At 40.8% G+C, this 24,782-nt stretch overlaps 1 protein-coding gene across 3 annotated transcripts in view; it reads right to left on the bottom strand.

Annotated features, from left to right (window-relative positions):
* The window catches only part of atrn (attractin), a 138,281-nt gene that overhangs the window by 74,107 nt on the left and 39,392 nt on the right, over positions 1-24,782 (bottom strand). For all 3 annotated transcript variants that reach the window (XM_085441610.1, XM_085441611.1, XM_085441612.1), the window contains exons 14-24: positions 23,198-23,336; positions 22,055-22,236; positions 19,910-20,129; positions 17,098-17,286; positions 15,042-15,287; positions 14,366-14,503; positions 11,778-11,871; positions 9,218-9,270; positions 6,504-6,598; positions 5,151-5,229; positions 4,418-4,575 (exon numbers count right to left, since the gene is read on the bottom strand). In XM_085441610.1, coding sequence (XP_085297736.1) covers positions 4,418-4,575; positions 5,151-5,229; positions 6,504-6,598; positions 9,218-9,270; positions 11,778-11,871; positions 14,366-14,503; positions 15,042-15,287; positions 17,098-17,286; positions 19,910-20,129; positions 22,055-22,236; positions 23,198-23,336 — 1,593 coding nt within the window. The remainder of the gene's footprint in view (positions 1-4,417; positions 4,576-5,150; positions 5,230-6,503; positions 6,599-9,217; positions 9,271-11,777; positions 11,872-14,365; positions 14,504-15,041; positions 15,288-17,097; positions 17,287-19,909; positions 20,130-22,054; positions 22,237-23,197; positions 23,337-24,782) is intronic.

Genomic DNA, 24,782 nt, shown 5'->3' with positions numbered 1-24,782 from the left:
AAATGATGTATGATGATGTTGGTGAACTCTGGACTTTTGCTGTAACAGTACTGGAGGGTTTTCTCTCTTTCTGTTTTTTGGTGTGAAATGACTTAACCATCTAATGAATCTGACATCTTCTGAGGAACAATCAAGAGTCCAGCGCTTTGTGTTTGTGACCAAATACTTGGAGAAGTAATAATACTCCCATCAAACTCAGACTGATTTAATCCTGATACAGGGGCAAAAACAACACCACAAAAAGAACCGTCATCAACAAAACAACACTATACCTGCTAAACCTCAGCATGGCAGCTCTGTCACTGCAGCCATACACTGCAGAAAAATTTACATTTTTCTCAAAACAGCACAGTCAAAGTGAAGCCTCAAAGGTCAGTAAACAGTTTTACTTTACTGTACTGAGCAAGTTAGATTAGCTGGAAAATGATGAGTAGCTGGCTGATTTTCAAATGTACAGTAAACAACAAAATCCGTAAGTAAAATCTGTGCAAACTTACTTCAGTGTCAAATGTTTTAAAATGTTTCTGAGCCAAAACAAAGGAGTACTGCCATTTTATGAACAAGCACGATCCTTTAGAATGACTAAACTGACAAACACACACCAAAATGGAAAGTCGAGGCAACAACAATGTGATTTAAAAAAAGGGAAAGCTAAAAAAGTAAAAAGCCTAAAAGATGACTCCAAGTCACATGAACATTTGGCACGATAATCTCCAGCATGCTGCCAAAATGACAGATTTTAAAAAGAAGTAAAGCTTCTGAGCTGAACAGGAATATGTTCAAAAACATTGGGCATATTTTAAAGAGAAACACAGAGCCACACCTCCGATCACGCCAGGAGGAACTTAAAAAGGAAGAAAGAATCTAACGATTAGTCTTTAAATCTAAATTAAGACTAAATTACCCGCTTTACAAACTAGAAATGAGTTATGCAATTACTGCAAGGTGACGCAATTATCAATTTCTGTAAGTGGTATTCCTAAGGAAAGTACTTACTCCTGTTATCTTAGTGCATCTCAGATTAAGGTGTTAAACATGTAGATTTTTTTAAAGGTAGAATACTTTCATATATAACCACTATATTAATGTGCATGGTACCTTTTTAAGTTTTCATTTTCCTTTAGTTTTTATACAGTAATTTTATGTTGTATCAGTCACTGCAAAAAACCACTGCTTCTGTTTTCCAACCTCTCTGCGATCACTATCAAGACACACCCACCAGGAAGCGAGGCATGGCCCAGATAAACGCTACACGGGTCCGTACAGATATGCAGAGCAGCAGTCAGCTGATAGCTACAGATGCTGCTACTCCACGGCGGGGTATTAAATTGCAGGCCGTTGTAATCTCTACCATATCATGACATGTTCACTAAGGCACGGAACAGGAGATCACAGGTCTTTAATGTAATTAGTCTGGGATTTGTGTTTCATTACAAACATCATTAAAATCTGATCTATTCTTCATCAGGAAAAAAGGGAGAAAAGAGGTGTGTGAGAACTCCGGGCTTACTAATCTCCCTGCAATTGATTCTGCTTTGATGATCCGAGCAGCTCGACGGTTGATGAACTCATCACGGAATTCACTCCGACCACTGGGAAAGATCTCATTTGGTAAATGAGACTAATTACAACGGGGTGTGTCCTGTAATCCAATTCAGGGCTTTTAGAAGTTTTTGATCTGATGTGAAGAAATGTGTAATAATTCCAAAAAGCTTGAACTCAACCGTGTGTTCGGACAAAGTGGAGCGAAGGTAAAACGAGCAAAAAACAAATTCCCTTCAAAATGATGCGCCTGCTGTTCGAGCGCCACTTCCAACCCTGTGAAAGCAAACAGAAGCAACCTTGAGGTGGCGTGTGAAGAGAGGGAGCAAGAGAAAGACAGAGAGCCCTGTATAGCTCAGAGAGAGAGCTTAGCGTCGCGCACTCTGAATGCAGCATGTGTTTCAACTTAACATTCCACTTTGCCCTTGCTCTTTCTAAGTTGCTGTTTATGAACCATTTTCCAGCATGCCGATCTCTGCCTGCCAACACCAGAGGACCTGCCGCCTACGGTTCCACACACAAGCGCGCTCACGTATCCAAGTGTCACACTGCAGCAGACCGCTGAATGCGAGGAGAGCGAGAAAAGGCAAAGGAAAAATCAAGAACTATTAGTCAGAAGAAGTGGTTTAAAAAAACAACAACAAAAAAAAACCAAACAGAAATTGTTACCTAGCTGACGAAGATAAAACTCCACGAGTGCAAAGTAGGGGGCAAGAAACCCAAAAAACATAGCAACAGACCTGTGTTTTAGTTTCAAAATAGGGGTGATCTTCTACATGATCCCACCCAGGAAGGCAGAAGGTGAGGTGGACCTAAAAGAGGCCGAGTGGGGTGTGGGGGGAGCTAAGTCAGCTAAGCTCTCTGCTCTGCTGTGGAGCTGCACCTCCTGAGGCTGGTTGGCAGCAGTTTGGGTGTTCTAAACTAAAAGCCCTCACAAGGCAGGATATGGTAGATGGAGGCAGGATTTTATTTTTTTCCTCCCCTACAGGAGGAGGGCGAGAGGTGGGGGAAGAAGCTTGCAAGGGGGGCAACCACCGAAAATCATTCCCAGAACTGTTTGGAGAGGCACACAGTCGGGCACAGGAAGCCAGGCCCAGAGTGACTCTCCCCCTCCAGCAGCGCGCAGTCCTGGCAGAACATTCATTTATTACACCAACAGGTTGTATTGATGCAGGAGTTTATACCACCCTGCACAAACACCCATGTACACACGGCACATTTTCAGATGCAATTTCCTGAAATGCTTTATTAGAACTCTACGAATCTACACAGAAAACAAGCCACATCCTACATCAGTGACAACTACACGTGTAAGGATGTCGATACAAAGCTGTATGAGGCGTTTCAAACACAACACAGTCGTTAAGCATAAGGCAACTGAGTACAGCTGCATTTTAATCAGGGCCGAGTCTGTGTTACAGTGTTACTTGAATCAAAGCCGCTGAGTACTGAGACGTAAAGTGTTGTATTGATTACCATTTTGCTAACTATGTCAGCAATAAAGCCAATAAGAACTCATTTCAGGTGAAAAGAAAAGGCTTACTTTCTGAAAAAACAACACAGCTCCATTACATGCTGCACAATAACAAAAACGAGCAAAAATTAAACACCACTGCTGTTTTGTCTGTACAGTCAAACCAAGCTGGTTTAATTTTAATAATTCAGAGGCCTGGAACAAAGTCAGCAAACTGTCCTCTGTCCTGGTGACAGAGGAAATTTCAAATTGACATAGATAATTGTTCTAAAAGTTAAAAAAAACAAAACTGCAGTAACCACTACAACACACAGCTAACACATAAATTACAACTCTATAAAGGTGTCTTTGGCTTTTAAAGTGTCATGTTTGTATGTTGTTTTAGCATTGCGGATACTGCTTATCTCAGAGTTGTCTAAGGAGCTTGGAAAGAAAAGCCTCTGGACTTATTTAAGTGTCTTAAAGACGTTTCACCTCTTATCCGAGAAGCTTCTTCAGTTCTAAGAGCAACAGGTGGAGAGCCCTGGATTTAAGCCCTATGGGAGTGTCCCCAACAGGGTCATGGACGCCCTGTATTGATCCGCTACGTCAGCGGTCCCCAACCCCCGGGCCGAGTCATTTAGCACTGGGCCATGAGAGTTTAGGCTCAGGTGTGAAATTTATGGTTTCTGGGGTTTTATCGTTAACTTGGTTAACTCATATTGCAGTTGTGTCTTATTTTGAAAGAAATATTCACACGTTACCATAGCGACCAAAAGAGCGTTAAGGGGTAGAGAGGAGGATGTTACTTTCGATGTTGTTGGCGCATTTCAGGAGGACGCTGCTAATAAAGTTACACAATTGCACAGCAAATTCACGTTTATTATTATATTTGCAAAATACCAGTGAATTTGACTTAAAGCTACATTTGGTAAACTCGTCCCCTTTTTCATATATGTGACACAGAAACAAAGCAACCTTCTCTACCTGTCACGTTTAAGGTTTCCGGCCATCATTAATTCTACTTCCCACACTTTGTCATACACCAAGCTTCTCATTTTAACACTTTTAAATTCATATCTAACATTCTTTTCACTTTCATCAAACCAGTGAATGAATGCTGATTCTTAGATGTCACATGAATGACTTACTCTGTCTGGCAGAAGTAAATGTGCCCAGATAAGAGCACTCCATAAACTGACAATCGATCACGCTTCTTTGGCATTTGAGTCATCAATACATGTCAGTTTTTATGTAAATGTATTGCTCACAGTGGAGCTGTATCATAAATATAGAGTTACAAATTGAACAGAATTTTAGTATTGCATTAATCTGTAGTGAGCCTGTCTTTACCTCCCTGCTTTACAAATATGTATGGTAACAAAAACGGATCAGTTATCGTTAAGCGTACGAGTTGCTTACTTGGATCTTGATGGGCCACGTGAAGTTACTGACGTAGACGAAGAAAGTAATGTTGGGGCTGTTTCGGAAATCAAAGTTCTCATTGGAAAAGCTTTCTTTGAACTCTTTAATGTTGCTCCGAGAGACGATGGGGATCTCCTCTCCGGCCTGGGTGCCCGCTGGGTGACACAAAAAAGGGACAGAGATGGAGGGAGAAAATAGGAATACAGAAAATAGAAATAACAGGATGATAAAGAAAAGAGGAGAAGAAAGGGGAAAGGGAAGACAGGACAAAAATGTCAAATCATACAAAAGTTATAGATGATGGAGGAAATTATTTTTAAAAAAAAGAAAAAACAAGACAAGACAAAAAGAAAAGGAGAATTTCTCATTTCTGCTCCAGTGTCTGGTGGAATTTTATTGACACAACAAATGTGAAATATCTGCATTACTTCACATTTGTAAATCTCCTGGTGCAGAAACTACTACAATGGAAAGACAGGTGACTTTTCATATCATTTTTAAACAGCTGTGAACATGGTGACAAAAAACAAAACAAAACCTTGTCATTAACTTGTTATTACATGAATATAAAACCAGTCATCTTCACTTTCTTTGTCTGAGAAAATCAGTAATATTTATCATTTTAAGCCTTAATTTAAACACTTGAGTGCATATTTCAATCACTGGCCAATCATTAGCTCATTGACTAATTCGTTGAGCAGCACTAATAAGGGGCTTTGTTGAGACTTACCGGTGAAGCTGGTGGCCCAGGTTACATTCAGATTGAAGTTCTTGGAGGCATTTATGAACATGTCTAGATCTCGGTTTGGCTGAGGACAGAAACACGGACAAGTCATCATCATCAGTTTACTGGTGTCATTTCCCCCACGTGCCCCATAGTGGTCGAACCGCAATTCAGTGAAGATGGGCGAGTCCGTTTTTTACTGCAGCCACCAGAGTAAACGAAAAACAAACTGCTCGTAGCACACAGACCAGGAAAGCCCTTACGTTTTACTGTAACTGCAGAGCAGCGACTTTGTTCACTCCTCCGGTATCACTTTGTAGCTGCACAAGCACTTACTGTATTGCAGACCAGAGCAAATTTGCAGAGCTAATGGGAGGCCGAATTAACAAATCAAATGTTTGAATAAGCACCGCAGCTGAACACTGTATGTATCACATTCACTGTAAGTGAAGCTCAAATAATGTCAAACGGATGTAAGCTGAGATGTAATTGATGTTTACTCACTAACTGAAAGCCGGCGTTCATGAATCAATCATTTATTAAAGAAAAAAAAAGGCAACAATTAACATTTCAACAGCTTCAGCGAAGCCGGCTGAAGCTAGACGGCGAGAAATCCAGATGTCTTCACTATTTATTGTTACACATGTGCGTCACAGATGTTATCATCGCTTTGTCTGGACTTTGAAATCGTCTGCTCAATTCTATATTTTGTAAACGATCTTTTGGTTTCTGATTTACTAAATAACTGCGGAACAACTCAAACAGCTAAAAATTCAACTTCACCACAAGTTTCCTGGATTTGCTAAATATATATCGAAATATGTTGTGATTTGCTGTAAGAGTTGAGCTTCCCCTGTAGCCGATTGTGTATTTGTAAATCTTTAGTAGAAGCTTTGTCAGGGGAAAAATACCATCTGGAGCATTTAATCAGATGCTTATGTTTCAATTTTGGCCCCAGATGCTGCAGCCAGGTAAACACGACCAGACAAGCTTTTGTTTGCTGTAAAAACATCTGTGTGACTGACTCTCTGATGAGTGGCCACATTACTCTTCGCTCTGATCACCAGCTTATCAGCGAGGAAACTTTCCTGCAGGGAACATAGTAAACCAGTCGACTCAGTTTGTTGAGTGATTATTAAATACTGATTCTTATTTTATTTTGAAGTTAGTTTTGGCGTCACCGTGCTTCCTGCCTGTCCAGTACAATCGGTGTGCATGTAAACTACTGAACTACCATCTAAGTTATCCCTAAAATGACAAAGAAGTGAGCCTATTTGTTCGACAACAACTGTAAACTTTCTAATCCTCACAGAAGTGACAGCTGCTGTGGCGGTGGGGTGCTCACTGTTAGACACATACCTCCTCAGGTGTGGCCACAAAGTTGATGGCCGTGTAGTAGCGGTCGTCTTCCTGCGACAGGCTGAAGGTGAACTGGTAGTCGATGAGGAGCGTGTCTGTTTGAAGCCAGTGAGCCAGCGTGGGAGGAATGTGGTGGGGATTACAAAAAGAAGCAGAAGAACAACTCAATCAGTCTAGTTTGAAAGTCACACAAGAACATGGTTTCAGAAAATTACTCCCATTCTTTCCCCGTTTCAAACATTCGATTCGAGACCTGAGGATTTTGGAGCGTGCTCTGTGATGAAGGTCAGGACAGAGGATGGGTTACATGACAGCGTGTCAGCTAGCGGTAAATTACAGCTGAAGGTCACTTTCAGGACAGCGCAACAAAACACGGGAGACGGACGCATTCAGACGCCAGGGGTTATTCTGCAGTTACAGTTCCACTCAAATAATCTGGATAAGAGCGATTTAGATGGGGCCAAATCTCGAAAATAAGTAAACATAAAATAATCCCACCTCAACAAAAAGTTCAACAAAAAAGTTCAACTTCAGTCAAAAATCAATTTAAACAGCTGGATCACGTACTTGGAAAAATTGGAGGGTTTTATTTGTTAGTTTGTTTCCTCTCCATACAGCAAGGGTAACACTGATCAAAAGCTTTATAGATATTTGAATAATAGTACATGGTGCTGTCATTAAAAAACACTAATGTAATTAACGTCTAATGTACAGAAAACATTCCCAACTGCTTCAACTTCACATTAAAAGGAATGTAACCGGCAGACATGAGTTTATTTTTATTATTAGGTAGTAACAGGAAATGCAGCTTGTGTCAGGAACCGAGCGCTTGCCACTACTGTTCCCCACCAACGCACATACAAAACAACAGTCCCTGCTGGCATTTTTTTGACAGCAGGTCATTTTGAAATATTACAGGGAGTAATGGGACAAGAAGGAGCAGCCACGGTGAGCTGGCAGTGACTGGCAGCACGCCTCTAAGCTCCCAGCAAGGTAACCGAACGAACACAGTGGGGACGTAGACTCATATTGTGCGAAGCAGAAAATCAGATCACCGTGGCTCACAGGCTGATTGAAAATTCCCAATTACAAATTACTGCCCGACTTCTTTATTAAAGTTGCAGTGTGTTTGGATGACGGGGGCGTTTGCTACAACCACAAATAGCAACAGCTGCTACCAAAAATAAGATGTGTCTGAACACTAGCTGTTAAATTCCATTATAGATTAATAATCTGATGAGGAATGAATTTACAGTTGATTGATTTTTAACAAACTATCCAATTAATTCAGGGTAAATATGGATAACACTTAATGTTCCTGCTCATTTATGCCTTAGAAACATTTTCACACCATTTAACACTATACAGTCCAACATGATTTATAGCTTGTTTGGGTTAGAAAGTACTGATGATTAGACAAACGTGACATCACTTTAGCCTCCATAATCATCAGATAATGAGATTAAAAATGGCAGGACCGCTGTACTGCAATCTGTCTGCAAAATGACTTATCACAGGTGCAAAAAGAGCAAGACGGTCCTTTATAAGCTTACATGCATTTTTTTGGCAATTTCATCTGCGTCTCACTTTCAATTCTTTCCACCTGCGACTTGTTTAACCCTTTAAGACCTACCATAGAACCAAGTCCGCCAGAGCTTATATTATATTTTTACATGCTGTAGTGCCATTTTTTGGAGCATTTCAAGTTGCTATACATCAATACAACCATTACAGCCTAAATTTTAATAATATGCATGCATTAAGTGCATAGTAATTACATAAATTGCAAAAAAGTGCAATAAACTTCAAAAAAATTGAAAATCGTTTTTGTTTTTTAACATATATTTCTAGTTAGAGAAATTTAAGAGGCTCAAAACTGTAAATACAAAAAAGTTGCACAAACTAGTTTCCCACCACAGGAAATTTATTTTGAGTGTCTTCATAGTTTTATTTTTGAAATACACCAATTTTTATACACTGCAGGAAAAACGAAAATAAATATTATAATGCAAATTTGCAAAGAAGCAGCATGTGCATCAAAATAAACTATTTCCAGCAGTGCAATTTGAGTCCTAAGCATCCCAGAAACGACACAGAAAGTCATAAAGTCAAACATAACTTTTAAAAACATCAGTATAAGCTCATGAGGCCTTGATGGTAAAAAACTACATTTCCGCGAAAATGACGTCACTTCCGGTTTCGGGCAGGTCATGGCGGACATGCGATAGTTCACGCTGATGGACGTAGGAAGTGTTACGAACAGCTGATCGGATCGGCAAAGCGAGTTTCTGGAATATTATGTTTTTGTTCCTGCAAGCGCTTTTTATGCAGTTTTTGGCAAAGCTATATGTGGAAGGAAACCGATCGAGGACAAGCTGATGGCATAAGATGTAAGTACAACTCCTCCGGTTTCATATGCAAAAAAAATTATTGCGCTAGCTCACGTGGTCGCAGTGCTACCGGGATTTAAAAATAGTTACGCAAAACGGAGCGTGCCCGCTCTGACCGGTTTTAAAGGGTTAAAAGAGCAGCTCTGGCTCTGGATGTTATTTTTTAAACATCAAACTGCTTTGATTTAGGAGCCGTGTTGCTGTCTTGCCACTGACATGAACAAGGAAGAGATTCAGACCTCATAGTGCTCTCTTAATGTGACACCGCACACGCACGCACACACAAACCCCTTTACTGACGTTAGTAATTGTAATTCCACTTACAATAGCATGTTCCTTTGAGGGGGTTGCCTTGGTAGCGGTTCTCGACTTCACACCTGAAGAGAGGAGAGGGAAAGATGAACAGGGATGGTAGAAAAGTCAGAAAGAAAGGAAAGAGGGAAGAGAAGTGTTAACCTTCAGCCAGGAAGTAACACCACAGTGAAAAAGAATTAAAAAAAAAAAAAGATTAAAAGGAGACCGAGTGAGCGTGATGGGAATTCACAGGAAACGTGTGCCTACGAAATCTTTAAAGAAATTTAATAAGGCGAAAAAAAGGCCTCATTTTCATACTGATGACCAATCATTTGTGAAACCTTATCTCAACTTTTTAAATGGATTTTGGAAAACCTTCTGATAATGAAGTCCAGGGTTAAGACAAGTACTAAAAATATAGCTGCAAGCGCTAATGAACAGCTGCTGCTGCGCTGTGCCATGGTTAGAGTTTCTCATTTTGAAATCTCAACATGTGGCTTTACAGGTCTGGAAAATAACATTTCAGGGGAGGAAAAAAACCCACTGAAGTTCATGTGGTTCAGCAATTTTGCACATAAAGGTTGTTGATTACTGGAAACCCATTTCTCAATCTGCTGGTGGTTTGACAGGCTCGTTCTTGGGTTAGCTCAACAACTGACAAATACATGTATGCTGTTAATTTTTGGAGAAGTTGACTAAATCATTAAAAGGAATTCACACTTTTACTCGTCACTGAATGTTGTTTTCACAGTACACAGATTGCAGAAGCCTTGATGCCTGTGATTGACCAGTTACCAGCTTTGATCCCCAAAGTGCTGAACTACAAGCCCGTACTATCTAGGGCTGAACGATATATCGCATTTGCGATAATATCGCGACATGATCAAGTGCAATTTTCTAACCGCAAAGGCTGCGATTATACTCTGGACATGTCCAAATTCATGGGCTGCATCCTCCTGAGGCCGCATTTGTAGACCGATTACGTCACAGCGACGTGCCGAAGGCTGTCCAAATTACTACCATATCCCAGAATTCATAGCGCGGCCCAGCCAAACTCCAGTTTCCAGCAATGGCGGCCGCTACTAAGTTTTAAAATTACTCATACTAATCTTTCTGGGTCACAAAATAAACTTTTAACATATTTTCAGGCGAGAAAGTAGTTGTGTAAACATCAAATATCTGCTCGGTTTATCAAGATATCCCATATTTGCAAAAGTGCTTCGACGTTTTCAGAGGCGTCTGCTACCCACCAGCTCGACAGCTAGCCGGGAGCTCGAGGGTTACTGATGCGGCCGAGAACGGCACAACTCCCGGCACATCATTTTCAGATCACCGCGGAGTTTCGCTGCTCGGGTTAAACGTAATATATAAGTCACTTAGACAACCTAAAAATGTTATTGTTGGGCTTTTTTCAGTGTTTTGTTTGTTCGTGAGTAAATCGGTTTGGCTGAGATTAAAGTTATTAGATTAGATAAAATAAAACTTTATTAATCCCCCGGGTGGGTTCCTCCTTGGTTTTCACACAGCTGACTAAACGTCAAACAGAAAACTTATTAAACAGAAGTATGAGACAGTCGAGAATTTACACCAGTGTCTGGTTATATTTTAGATAGCAAGAAGCAGACGGCCGAGTTTATTAAACTCCACCGAGACAGCGGTGACGCTAATCAGAAGGCTAGACCGTCCAATTTCACGCCTTTAAATTTTAAAGGCGTGTTTGTGTGTGTGTTTATACAATTGCTATTATGTTTGCACTTTATGTGTAATGTTACTGACTGCAGAGATCAGTAAGATGTGTGTATTTTTTATTTATTAGTTTTATTTATTTAATATTATTTTTTAATTGAATGACTGTCTAGTAGTTCACAGATGTCGAAAAACTGAGTGTGGTAAAGCCACTGATTTTTTTTATGTATATTTCTGCAATCTGCACATTGTACTGACTTTCATTTTAATGTTTACACCAGGGTTCCTTGTCAGCACTTTATGCTCAGATGTTTGTAAGCTAAAAATAAACTATTGTGTATGTTCAAATATACTGTTGTGATTGAAGAAGTTAAATAAAAATGTCAGTCATCAATTCATGCATCACCTCATGTCATCATAACAGAGGTCTGTCTTCCAGGAAAGAACAGTTTAAAATTAATGTAATATAGTATTGGCCATACTATATGATGTATTGCTTGTCTTTGTTTAATAATACAGAAGACAAAGACCTTAAAAAATAATCGCATATCGCATCGCAATCGCAATATTGGGGCAAAAAAATCGCAATTAGATTATTTTCCATAATCGTTCAGCCCTAGTAGTATCACAAAGGACCATCTTCAAGAAAAAAATCCTAGAAAAAGTTAAAAAAGGCTATTTGAGGGTTTTCTATAGACCGGTACCACTACTGTGCTGTCAGATTCTCTGGGTGTAACACATAATGGATCTGCTGCACAGAGACAAACTAGAAAATAAAGTCTACGGTACCCCACAAGCAATCTGAATTCTAGGGGTGCAAAATATTACAGTAAAGACTTCAGACATCGCATGAGTGAAAAAGAGGACAGAGAGACAGGCGAGCATCATGAAATGTGAAACTCACAGGTGGCATCTGTCTCCTTTGATGCCCTTGGTGGTACAGAAGCACTTGCCATTGTTAGGGTTGCACATGCTTGCGTGGCCATTGCACTTGCAGGCTGAAAAAATAAATAAATAGATAAATAAATTATTTTACTTATCATTGCAGCAACCACACACAAGACTTGCACAGTAGAGTGAATATATTACACATATATAAATAATCTAATGACTGATTAACTTGATTCAGCACATTCATAACCTATAAGACCTACAGACTCCATTAATGGCCTCTTCCTGTATTAAATCATTTTGCCCTGCGTGATAATAGTGAAGCTCTGTTTTTTATCTTGTCACTTCCAGCTTGGTGGTCAGGATGAGGATTCAAAGTCCGCCGCTAATATTTCATTGGACCGCCTCTGCTGCATTAAGTCTTCTCATGTACATCCCAAAGATTCTCAGTGGGGTTAAAGTCTGCGCTCTGTGCTGGCTAATCCATGTGTGACAATGTCTCATGCTCTCTGAACCAAACAATGTGAGGATGATGAATTCTGACATTGTCATCTTGGAATATGTCCGTGATATCTTGGATGAAAAAAAAGAATCCATCGTGCAGTATATCCAGGTGGTCCAGCTGACCCTGCATAATAACACCGTCCCCACAGGCTGTGAGCATGAGGCATGAGGGGTGCTTCACCTCATCGGCTTCACTTCTTACCCTGATGTACAAACCACTATGGAAAAGGTCAATTTAATTCAATTCAATTTATATATTGCTAAATCACAACAGTCACCTCAAGGAGCTTTATATTGCAAGGCAAAGACACTACAATAATACAAATGACTGCATGATCTTTTCCATTGCTCTAGTGTCCAGTCTTCAAGCTTACTGGCAAACTGAACCAGATTAATATCACAGAGAAGTGCTTTTCTTAAGGCTACACACCTTTGAGTTCTCATAATATTGCGCAAGTGAAAAAGCTCTTATTTCATCTATTAAACACAGTTATGAGTTCTACAGTTGATTTTTTTTACAATATGACTGAATGTTTAACGTATCTCTGATAACAATCATTCCAGATGAATCATTACTGTCAGTGCATATAAAAATATTCTGCACAAACAGCATCCAGCACATTATTTAGTTCATTTAAACCCGGGTTGTCAAACATGTGTCCCACGAGCCAGAACAGGCCCTTTACAGGTCAAACCTGGACAAATGGATGGGAATCAGCAAAGATTCAGGATATAGTTTTTACCTTTAGACTGTTTTGCACCAGGAAGTATAGATTTTGCTTTATGTGTTGTTGTCCAAACAGTACTTGCATTAGAGCCAGAGGCCAGAATTACTGTCAGTTTTTTGAATTTATTTTATGTGACCCTTGGTCTGCCATACACCAAAGTAAGGTGGTGAAGCCATACATGAACATACATGTATGTGCAACTCTAACATCTGTGCTTTAAAAAATAAAGCATTGCACAGCACCACCTCTCAGCTTCCCCATGCTGTTTAAAGCTTAACATCTAATTCTTACATCTTTTTAAGCTAGCTTGTGGCCAATAATTTGCAACGGTGGCTACGCAACGGTTTTTCCCACCACTATCATCGGATTGTGTTCGGAAGGTGTACGAAGCACGTGAGTCCAGGATTTGAAATCTAACTGAAAAGCTCAAAGATTCCCATGAGGCCGCTGCACCTAGAGACTCAAAAAAAAGGCCTCATCCTCTGAAACTATGTTAACTACACGGGCACACCAGCAGTCATGGCAATCTGGCCCATCACATCGCAACGAGGCAGCACTCTCCAGGAGAAGAACAACTTTCCATCTCCCAAGAGAGAACCGTCTTGTATGTGAACACGTGTGAAATGTCTATTAGGCTTGGTGATTTTTAAAAGACCCATTTTAAGGTGCCTGCACAAACATTAATGCGCATCATCCTTTATATTAATTCATCCTCATTTATCATTCTTAAAATGACTCACCCCTTTGGTAGAAACAGCTGTGAAATACATACAAGTCTGCTAACAGTGGGGGACTTGGAAGAAAAGAGCCACCTTATGATTTATCATCATTTAGTCACATGTGTCATCTTGATTATTTGATAATAATCTCCATTTTGAGGCACTGACTGTGTACTTTTTACTTGTCCACATAATGCCTCTTGAGTCAAACCAATTAGCTGTGAAGTAAAGCATGCCTTTAATGTCCCCGAGGGGGCACGCTGCCAAGATAGCGATGCTGAATGGAGACAGGACAGGTTATTGATTGACTGTCACAGACGCAGAACTTAATAAATATATGTACATACCAGAGGGAGGCATAAAAAGTAAAAATCACACAACATACACTGTGGCTGTAATATACCTGTAATCTAAATTAACCTGTCGAAGGAATAGACAATTGATTTGTTGTCCGACTGACTGACTGTCAGCATTAGCTGTAAAGGAGTAAATCTTTAATATCCCTGGGAAGGCTTTACGGTGCAGCGAGGAATCAGGAAAACGGCTGACATAAAAATGGACTGTAAAATACTGACAAGTTAAATGAAGCCTCGTGCCGAAATACCGACTGGCTGATTTAGCGTCGTGCCGAACGGCCCACGGATACTCACGCTGGCAGCTGCCCCCGTTGGTCGGATCTCCGTAGAAGCCGGAGATGCAGCTCTCGCAGTGTCGGCCGGTTGTCAGGTCCTCGCACTTCTCACAGATGCTTTCGTTGACACACTGGCTGTGACCATTACACTGACAAGCTGCAAAAGAGTAAACAAACATACTGCATAAACATCACACCCCGAGACGAGAGGGGGGTACGATAAAGACAGAACATGAAGGAATGAGTAGATTATTCTGAGCAGAGAAATTTATGTAAATTTATGTAAAAAAACAAAACGCTGTTTGTTGTCCAGTGCTCGAGTGTGTCATAAGAGGCATCAGAGCAGCCAGAAGTCTCTTTAAAGCAGCATTTCAATCATTTTAGATGAGAAGATCACTATAGTTATTAAGCTAAGTGAGTAATTCCTTCAAATGCAAGTCCGCCTGTCTGTACCACATAATGAGGAACAATTATAAACCAAAGTGACAATACAGAAACACATTTTCCCAAAATGCAACATAAACACATACTTTCTTTGGATGCCTATTGTCTGATAAATTCACATTTAGGTTTTTGTTACAACGCAGATTTAACAGACAACCATTTTTGTAATCCCCACAACATGTGTGTGTGAAATTAATTTGCATGAATGTCATTTAATGTCACATAACTAATATCTTAGATTACGTTCCTACCTGGGCAGTGAATGAAGGACCAGTTGTACTTTGATTCGCTCGGGCACATGCTGGCGTTGAGGGCTGGCTGAGGATTGGCGGGCAGACCAGGAAGGGTGGAAGGGGCCGGGACAGAGGTCTGGAAGGGCCCGCGGTAGGAACCCTCGATGCACTGACCTTTGCCCGTGTTACTGGGGTCAGTGCACCAACCGCAGCCCGGCTGATCCAGACACTGCCCGCACGTTCTGTATCCAGAACAGTTCTCCGCTGAAGTGAAACACAACGCAGCACCAGGTGATTAAAAAGGTATTTATATTTCTGAATTCTTTGACTGTAAAAATAAAAACGGCTTTTAAAAATGATTCTGTGTTGGAAGGTACAAACAAAACCATCAGTATTTCAACAATCAGAGCTCTGAATTCTCGACATACCGGTACTCAGAAAATTGTGCTTATATGAGAATAAAACACTAGTCAGTAGCAGCAAGCGATAGCGTGATCATTTTTGAGTTAGCTTAAAATAAAGCTAAGACACTGGAACTGGAGGGAAATGGCTATAATATAATCTCCTCACACATTACAGGTTACATCATGTTAGCTCTCGACCTTTAGCAGGGTCGTGCCAGCTGGTTTCACCAGATTTCACTCTTTAAATCAAAGCTAGCCTCTTTGCTTTTAGCTTCAAAGTGGACAGCTGGATTGATCTTCACATCTATAGCCCGGCAAGAATGTGGTTGTCAAAAAATGTCAAACAGTTTCTTCAGAAAAACTGAATGTGTGTTCTATTAAAAAAAAAAAAAATCTGGCTTAATTTCCACTTAATTTGGAAAGGAAGAGAGTTTCAAAAGCTATCTATAAGCTGGATAACCATTTAACATGTAATCATCATCAGTCAACATGGCACATGAATGTGTGCCTTTAATTTCCATCTCTCGCCCCATGAGCAGTTCATCCATCGATGGCTATAATAACTTGATTCACCTGCTAGGTTTCATAAAAGAAAATTGTTCTCTGCTGCAAAGACGAAATCCAAAAAGTACCAGGTTTCAAACTATCAAACCAGATTATCGATCCGATGGGGATCGATAATCTGGAGGGCAGTGGAGGGCTACAATTTTATTTGTTCAGCTAAATGGAGGTTAACCCCCCCATTTAGCAGTCCAAAGTTGCTCTACTCTACAGACCAATAATCAACAAGCCTTTTTTGTAAATTTGGTGAAGATCTCCAGAGCAGCATATGCTTGAATGATTGAGTATATTAACTGCAGCTACAGTACTACATACACAGATTTCAGATTTATGCTTTATTTTTCGCCGGGTTTTCCTCGTTTCTTAAATTGCAACTAATGAATCGTGACTGAAGGGCTGGTAGTTATACATGTAGCTGCTTGCAGCTTCAGAGCTTTAAATGAAATGCTGCAACGGTTTCAAGTGTCGGGCTCTTCTTCTAGAGTGTTTTTGCTATGGCAGCAGCTGCAATTTGTTCAAAGTAGGAGAATGACTGGGCAGCCGGCATGAGCTGGCAACTCTTAAAAGTAAATATTTTACGTGCAATCAATGGGATTTTAAATGAGAGACGCAGAGATCAAGGAGATCAGTGATGCACCGCTGATCGGAATCCAAAACATTTACGAATTGCAGCAGCAAAGACGACGGTAAGGGTGCCCAATTTTACTGCTGTGCTCTGACTAAAACATAAATTAGTCATTAAGTGGAGCAATTAAATGAAACTCCTTTACTCCCCTTGAAATTCAATTCATTACATATTTCATTCTAAGAAATAACTCTGTTAAATAAAGTATTACTAAAAGGAGATTAAGAATTTAAACTGTGAAGGGCTACATTAAACGGCTAAAGGTTTTAAAACTTGGTTTTAGCCTCAATCCCACTTTAATGTGGTTAGTTGGTTTCTCATCTTGATTGTTTGGTCATGAAATGACCCTCAGGCCAAAACTGCTTGCCAGAAGTCCTTGGGCAAAAAAGGGAGGAACAGTGAAACTATTGAGGAGCTATACTTTTATAACATGTAGGCAGATGAAATGAAATCGAATTGCAATAACGGGAAAATGATCTCTTACGTGGACAAGTGTTCATGGTGTACCACTCCATACACTGGCCAAAGGGGAAGGAGGCTACATAGGCGTTGGAGTCGACGCACTGCTTCATGTTGCTGCACCACATGCACTCTGAGCTGCTGCTGCTGGTGCATTCGCTGCAGGTGGTTCTCATGGCGCAGGGTGTCCGGCACTGCTTGGCACTGTGGTTGGCTGTAAAATGCAACAAACTCTTTTAGCACAGATGCCTCTGTGGGACATCAGCCTCTGCTGAACTCCAGGGCATTATAAAGCAGCAGCTATAAGTCTCTTAAGCTCATTTTAAAGGGTGAGAAATGAACACAAGTGAATTTTAAAAGGTGTCATTGTTACAGCAAGAGGTATAATGAGCCTCATAGCTATTCACAAATCCATTTAGGCCTCCATCTGCCTTTTGTGTACCCAGTATCAGCCTAATGACAGCCTCATCAGGCAGACATGAGGCATCTGCAACAAAAATGAGCATCAGGCATGACAATCTACTTGTGCAGCCTCAACAAGAACGGACAGAAAGGTTACAGAGGAAAAAAACCCTTTCTCTTCAGCTAGTTCTTAGACATGGCATTACTCATGCATGCAACTTCTTTTTTCTGTTATGTAAAAATACATGTGCATTAAAAGACTTTAAAATACACTGAACAAAAATATAAACGCAACACTTTTGTTTTTGCTCCCATTCCCCATGGGATGGACGTAGAGACCTAAAATTCATTCCAGATACACAATATAACCATCCCTCCCAAACAGTGGTCACAAATCAGTCCAAATGTGTGGTAGTGGGCACATCTGCTATATTGAGATAATCCATCCCACCTCACAGGTGTGCCACATCAGGATGCTGATCTGACATCATGAGTAGATTAGAGATTAGATTAGATAGAACTTTATTAATCCCTCGGGTGGGTTCTTCTGGGAAATTCGATTTCCAAAAAAGCACAGCACCGACAGAAGTTACAGAGTTACAGAATATTATATATGTGTGTATATATATATATATATATATATATAATAATATAATATAATATACATATATATATATATAATACACACACACACACACACACACACACACATATATAAATACAGAGACAATATAAATAAAATATACGAAGGGGATAAATAGAATAAATAGGAATAAAAATAAAAATACAAGTGAATTGCACATTTCAAGTATTGAGTCTATTGCACCGTTGACTATTTACAAAAGTATTGCACAAAAGGTATTGCACAGTGAGGTGAAGAGGCACTACAGCTTAGTTGTTCCCCCCTCCTTTGTCCTCCTGTTTCCCCTCCCTCTCCCCTCCAGGGAGGAGTTAAACAGTCTGATGGCGTGTGGGACAAAGGAGTTTTTAAGTCTGTTAGTTCTTGTCTTTGGGAGAAGCAACCTGTCACTGAACAGACTCTTCTGGTTGTTTATGGCCGTGTGCAGAGGATGTCTGGCATTGTCCATAATGTCCATCAGTTTCTTTAATGTCCTTTTCTCTGCCACTGTCACCAGAGTGTCCAGCTTCATGCCGACCACAGAGCTAGCCTTCCTGATCAGTTTCTCCAGCCTGGATGAGTCCCTCTTTGCTGTGCTGCTCCCCCAGCACACCACAGCATAGAAAAGTACTCCAGCAACCACCGACTGGTAAAACATCCTTAGGAGTAGTGCACAGGTGTACCTCAGACTGCCCACAACAAAAGGCCACCCTGGAATGTGCAGTTTTGTCTCACAGCAAAATGCCACAGATGCCACAAGCAATGAGGGAGCGTGCAATTGGCATGCTGACAGCAGGAATGTCAACCAGATCTGTCGCCCGTGCATTGAATGTTCATTTCTCAACCATAAGCCGTCTCCACAGGCGTTTCAGAGAATATGGCAGCACATCCAACCGGCCTCACAACCGCAGACCTCGTGTAACCACACCAGCCCAGGACCTCCACATCCAGCAGGTTCACCTCCAAGATCGTCTGAGACCAGCCACCCAGACAGCTGCTGGAACAATTGGTTTGCACAACCAAACAATTTCTGCACAAACTGTCAGAAACCGTCTCAGGGACGCTCAACTGCATGCCCGTCGTCCTCATCGGGGTCTTGACCTGACTCCAGCTCGTCGCCGTAACAGACTTGTGTGGGCAAATGCTCACATTCGATGGCGTCTGGCACGTTGGAGAGGTGTGCGCTTCACGGATGAATCATGGTTCACATTGTTCAGGGCAGATGGCAGCTGAGAATGTCCCAGTTCTTGCATGGCCAGCATACTCACCGGACATGTCACCCATTGAGCATGTTCGGGATGTGCTTGACCGGCGTATACGACAGCGTGTACCAGTTCCCACGAATATCCAACAACCTCGCACAGCCATTGAAGTGGAGTGGACCAACATTCCACAGGCCACAATTGACAATCTGATAGACTCCATGCGATGATGTGTTGCACTGCATGAGGCAAATGGTGGTCACACCAGATACTGACCGGTTCTGGGTCCCCAGACCCCCAATAGCGCAAAAAACTGCACATTCCAGGGTGGCCTTTTGTTGTGGGCAGTCTGAGGTACACCTGTGCACTACTCATGATGTCAGATCAGCATCCTGATGTGGCACACCTGTGAGGTGGGATGGATTATCTCAATATAGCAGATGTGCCCACTACCACACATTTGGACTGATTTGTGACCACTGTTTGGGAGGGATGGTTATATTGTGTATCTGGAATGAATTTTAGGTCTCTACGTCCATCCCATGGGGAATGGGAGCAGTAACAAAGGTGTTGCGTTTATATTTTTGTTGAGTGTATAAACATAGTGAGCTCACCTGGTCGTTCGCACAGGCTGCCATTCACCGGGCTTATGCAGGTTTGAGCTTTCAGTCCGGTGGCTGCCGGCTCGGCCAGGTAGCCGCAAAACCCGGCGTCGCTTGGCTCACCCGGCAGCCATTGCAGGGTGGTGTTGGTGAACGGCGACATGTCCTCCCAGCACCAGTAGGACACGTTGATTTTCCTGAGCCCTACCCACGGCGTCACAGTGGCCTTGTACTGTAAACACCAAACCAAAGGAGGATTTCACACGATGGCTCTTTGCTCTGATCGAATTTGGTAACAGATTGCTGCCAGATTTTTCTGGAAAACATCTCAAACGTAAGCGGCAGTTACACTTATGCTGAAGATTAAATCAGTTTACCTAAATCAATTCCAAAACACATGTTTTTACTACAACACAAAGAGAAAATGTCAGTGCAGCTTTTCATTCATTCTGACGTGCAACACACTGCACCAGGCGCAGTGGCAATAAAGGCAACTTTACCTCAGTTGACTTGAGAAGCTCCGTTATCCAACTCATCTCTAATCAATGGTTTTAATATTGCAATAGTAGCAAACAAAAAGACTTTTCTCTCTCTCGCAGGCATGAGAGGGATAACTGTACCTTTGAGATCGAATACAATCGCCATTTCTCGGATTGATTAAACCTGCCTGGAAACCGTTGGAACTACTGAACTGGATGTACACCATCAATACAACAAGGGAGCCTGTTCTCAAATCTCTGCGCCCGTATCATTGAAAACCAATGTTATTCCAGAGCGGTTAAGTTTCCATTATTCTCTACCCTTAAGCACAAAGATTACCGAAAAGCAACCACCAGAACAAATTTAGACCAGCAGGGGAAATCTACACGATTTCATTAGAATGGATGAAAGACACTTCTTTAATTCCAGCCTGACTTTGTGATTTTGTCTTATTGTCTTATTTAGCTTCAGCATTAGATTTGCCGTGTGGTGGCTGCAAGGCACTTTGCAGGATCGCTTTTTTTGCATGGGTGGCCTAAGTTAAAGGAGGCAATATTTGCATTTGGTATGTAATTAGAAACTACAAAGAGCTATATTACTTTTTTCTTTTCTTTTTTTGTAGGGACTTTCCTGATATTACAAAATACTTTTTGTATTATCTACACATCTTCTTCTCGTCTATTTATGAATGAACTGATTGATTTCTTAATGGTTTAATGTGCAAAATGTAATAAAATCATTTCATGTCAAACATTTCAAAATAAGGGGAAAAAAAATCAGATAATTCTACTATTGGAGAAGATAAAACTTCTGTTAAATCTTCTGCTTAACTTGGTAAGATGCACAAATTTTTACAAACCTAAGGAAGTTTAACCCCAACTAACTTAAAAACTGAATTCAGACTTTACAACCCGATACCCAACAGTGCGTCCGGTCCATCCTCCGTCCATATCTGCGGATACGTGAACACAATAAAGACGGCAGCTTGCGATGGTTGATTGATCGCAGGGATAGATTTTTGTGCATGTGCTCTAATGGAGCGAGTAAGAGATGTCTGAGCTCTGAGGAAGAGATTTGTTAATGGGAGATTTGTTTCACACTTAATGGTTCAAAAATCTCTCTCACACGCACGCACGCACGCACGCACACACACACACACACACACACAGAATCCAACCAGAGCTCATTCAGATTAAGAAGGAAAAGAGAAGATTTCAAAAGCTACTGAAAAGACAGCCAAGGGCAAAAACTAGAGAAAGGGCACAAGAGTCCATTTATGCTCATCAATCAGAGAAAAACATGAGAAATAAAAATCTTTCTTACAGTGGACTTCAGATGTGCTGGTCTTTTGAACCCGTGTGTAACTTATTGATTTAGTCTTCTAATGTGTCCACATCCGCTTACTTCAACAAGACTGTATATCAAGGAAGGCTCTTTGTAGACGACATCATTAGTTGTCTAAGTAGTGTATCATTCTTCAGTCATTGCCTGATTTGATCTTTTTGCTGTAATTATCCATTTTTATCTCCGGCACTCTCAGCGCATCTCAAGTCTTATCGGTATCTTTCTCTCTGCTAGTCTGATGACCCAATTTCCCCAAGGAGAATATCACATTTTCTCTAATCCGATAATTAATATCCTGGCTACTTCCCCCTCCAATCGCCCCCTTCTCCTTACCACCACGCTCATTATCTGCAGCTCCTTCAGGACAAAGTCCACCTTCTTTTGTGTGGTCAGAGAGGCCAGGACGGCGTTGTGGTTCCTGCAGGTCAGCTTGGCGTTATCGTACGAGTCCTTGGTCGTGATGAATTTCAGACAAGAGTTGCCCACCAGGTGCCAGCTTTCACCACACACGTTCTCTGCAGGGGAGAGAGTAGACGTCAATACTTCTGATATGCAATATGCAAGCTGACTGTATATCTACTGGAAAAACTGGCCACCTTCAGTTTATGTATGTCAGAAGCAGTACAGGTATTATAATAAAATACAGAACTTTTTAAAAAGCAGTTGTCTCCGTCTTGTAGACATGCAAAGTTTCAAACACGTCCATCAATGCCTCATCAGGTAACTTGTAAACTAAAACCAAGAATATTTCTGCTGTGTTTTTAATTCTATTCTTTGTTCGTTTTCCAAGTTCACAACTGATTTTGTAAAATTTGTAATTTTTCTTCACAAATCTATTTTTTTATTTTAGTTAAAAATGTTTTAATTTCCAGTTTAGTTTCAGTTGGCTGTAATATTTTTAGTCTATATTTCTGTCATTCACCAAAACAGAGCTTTCATCACTGTGTAGCATGTGGCTAATTATTTTTAATAGATTTCAGAGGGGGCAGCACGGTGGCTCGGTGGTTAGCACTGTTGCCTCTCAGAAAGAAGTTCAATTCCAACATCAGGCCAGGGTCTTTCTGTTAGTGGGGATTCATAGGTAACTCTAAATTGCCCATAGGTGTGAATGGTTGTCTGTCTCTGTGTGTCAGCCCTGTGATAGACTGGCGACCTGTCCAGGGTGTACCCTGGCTCTCGCGTAGGAGTGACTTTCCTTCTGACAGACTTTATCTGATAGATGAACAGTTAACTTGGGTTTGATAACTAGAGAGATAAAATTGGTGAATATCTGTTCAGCACTTCCTGCTTATCTGTGCTGTGTATCAATATTTGACTATTTAAATTCTGTTATCAGTTTTGCACCTCTAGATTTCAGAAACTAAGTATGATTCGTGTTGCCTTTTGCCTGTGTGTGTGTGTGTGTGTGTGTGTGTGTGTGTTGCCGTAATCTTTTCAAATTAAAACTGCTTTATTTCTTCCAAGCATCCCTGTTACCTGGCAGCGAGATGCACTCTTGGTTGCGAGAATCCCACTGACAGTTTTGGTCCACAGCACAGCTCTTGCAGCTTGTTTTCTTGTTGCACACGTACGACGGGTTGTCCTTGGGGCAAACTTCATACTCTGCTATGGCCCCCTGAGAAAAGAAACCCGAAAACAACAGACATCAACACTTTGGACTCTAAACTGCAAAACAATTACATTTCATGATGCGTAAATGATATTCATTCAGATGAAACAAAAAACAACAAAACAAAAAGAAAGGAAACATTTTTTATTAGTCACGCAGAATAAAGGGGAACAGATATATGAGGACCAGACAGATCTTTTCAAATTCGTTCAAAAAGATTTAAACTTCGGATGCGCTGGAAAAAAAAAAAAAAAAAAAAAATCAAAGTCTTCTTTTTCCTACAACACAGCTATTTGAATTTAAATATTCGATTATTTAATAACTGAAGTCAGAGATATTGAGACTCATTTCTCACATATTGTGCAGATAAGAGTGCTGAAAGAGACATTTGAACTGTGCGAGTCTGCCGGCGGCTAACAGAGGAGTAATCTGATCATAGATTGACAAACCAGATCCAGCAAACATGAAAATGTTTCATTAGTTGTCACACAAAGCACTGAATTCTGCTCAAGTCTATCCATTTAGTAGACATGGCTGATTATTTTAGTAATAGTATATTTGCTTGCACAGAAAGCCCGAGTCCTTTTTTCTTATTAAACAAGAATTTTATCTTCGAAACGTTTCTTCTTTCTTCCCCCCACATTACTTACATAAAACAATCCACTTACATGTTATATAAACCTTTAAATTAGCCTACATCTTACTGCTCGGGTCGCTAATGAAACACATTATATTATGTTATAAATATGGACTCACGACAAACTGTAAAAACCATTACTCGACATACCTGCTTCAATAAAAAGGAAGAAAATATTAATGTTGACCTTCTTATTATGAATAAATACATTGTGGTAATCATACAATGAAAGAACGGATGAAACGTTTTTACTTGTAGAAGCTGAGATACCACCGCAGCACAGATCAGCATCACCATTTGATGAAAACACATTTTTGGGCTCCGCGAGTGCTGGGTTGAACTAAGTGCCTTAATTCCATATTGACAGTGACAGCATCACACAGCTGCTGTGAACCTCTTGTTCCACCTCACTCCAAAGATGTTCCATTGGACTGAGATCTGATGACTGCGGAGGCCGCTTGAGTACACTGGATTGAGATCATTTCAGGTTTGTGACATGGTGTGATACCCTGCTGGAAGCAGCCATCAGATGATGAGAACACTGTAGTCATAAAAGGACCACATCGTGTGCACATGATTATAATCAGAAACCATACTCTGGTAAGGCTTTGGCATCCACACAATATTCACTTGCTATGAATGAACCTAAAGCGTGCCAAGAAAATATCAACAACACCATTACGCCACACCACCGTGGTTTTAACGACTGGTTATTTGAGTTACTGTTGCGGTCCTATCAGATCGAAGCAGTGTGGCCTCTGTTCTCTGACCTCAGGCATCAACAAGGTATTTTTGCCCAAACTGCTGCTCACTGG

Source organism: Copadichromis virginalis, linkage group LG19, assembly GCF_057382275.1.
Source record: "Copadichromis virginalis isolate Kocher_CV1m ecotype Utaka linkage group LG19, C_Virginalis_male_GT1.1, whole genome shotgun sequence".
NCBI lineage: Eukaryota > Metazoa > Chordata > Actinopteri > Cichliformes > Cichlidae > Copadichromis > Copadichromis virginalis.
The sequence above is the reverse complement of the archived record's forward strand: the minus strand, read 5'-3'. Positions and strand labels throughout refer to the sequence as shown.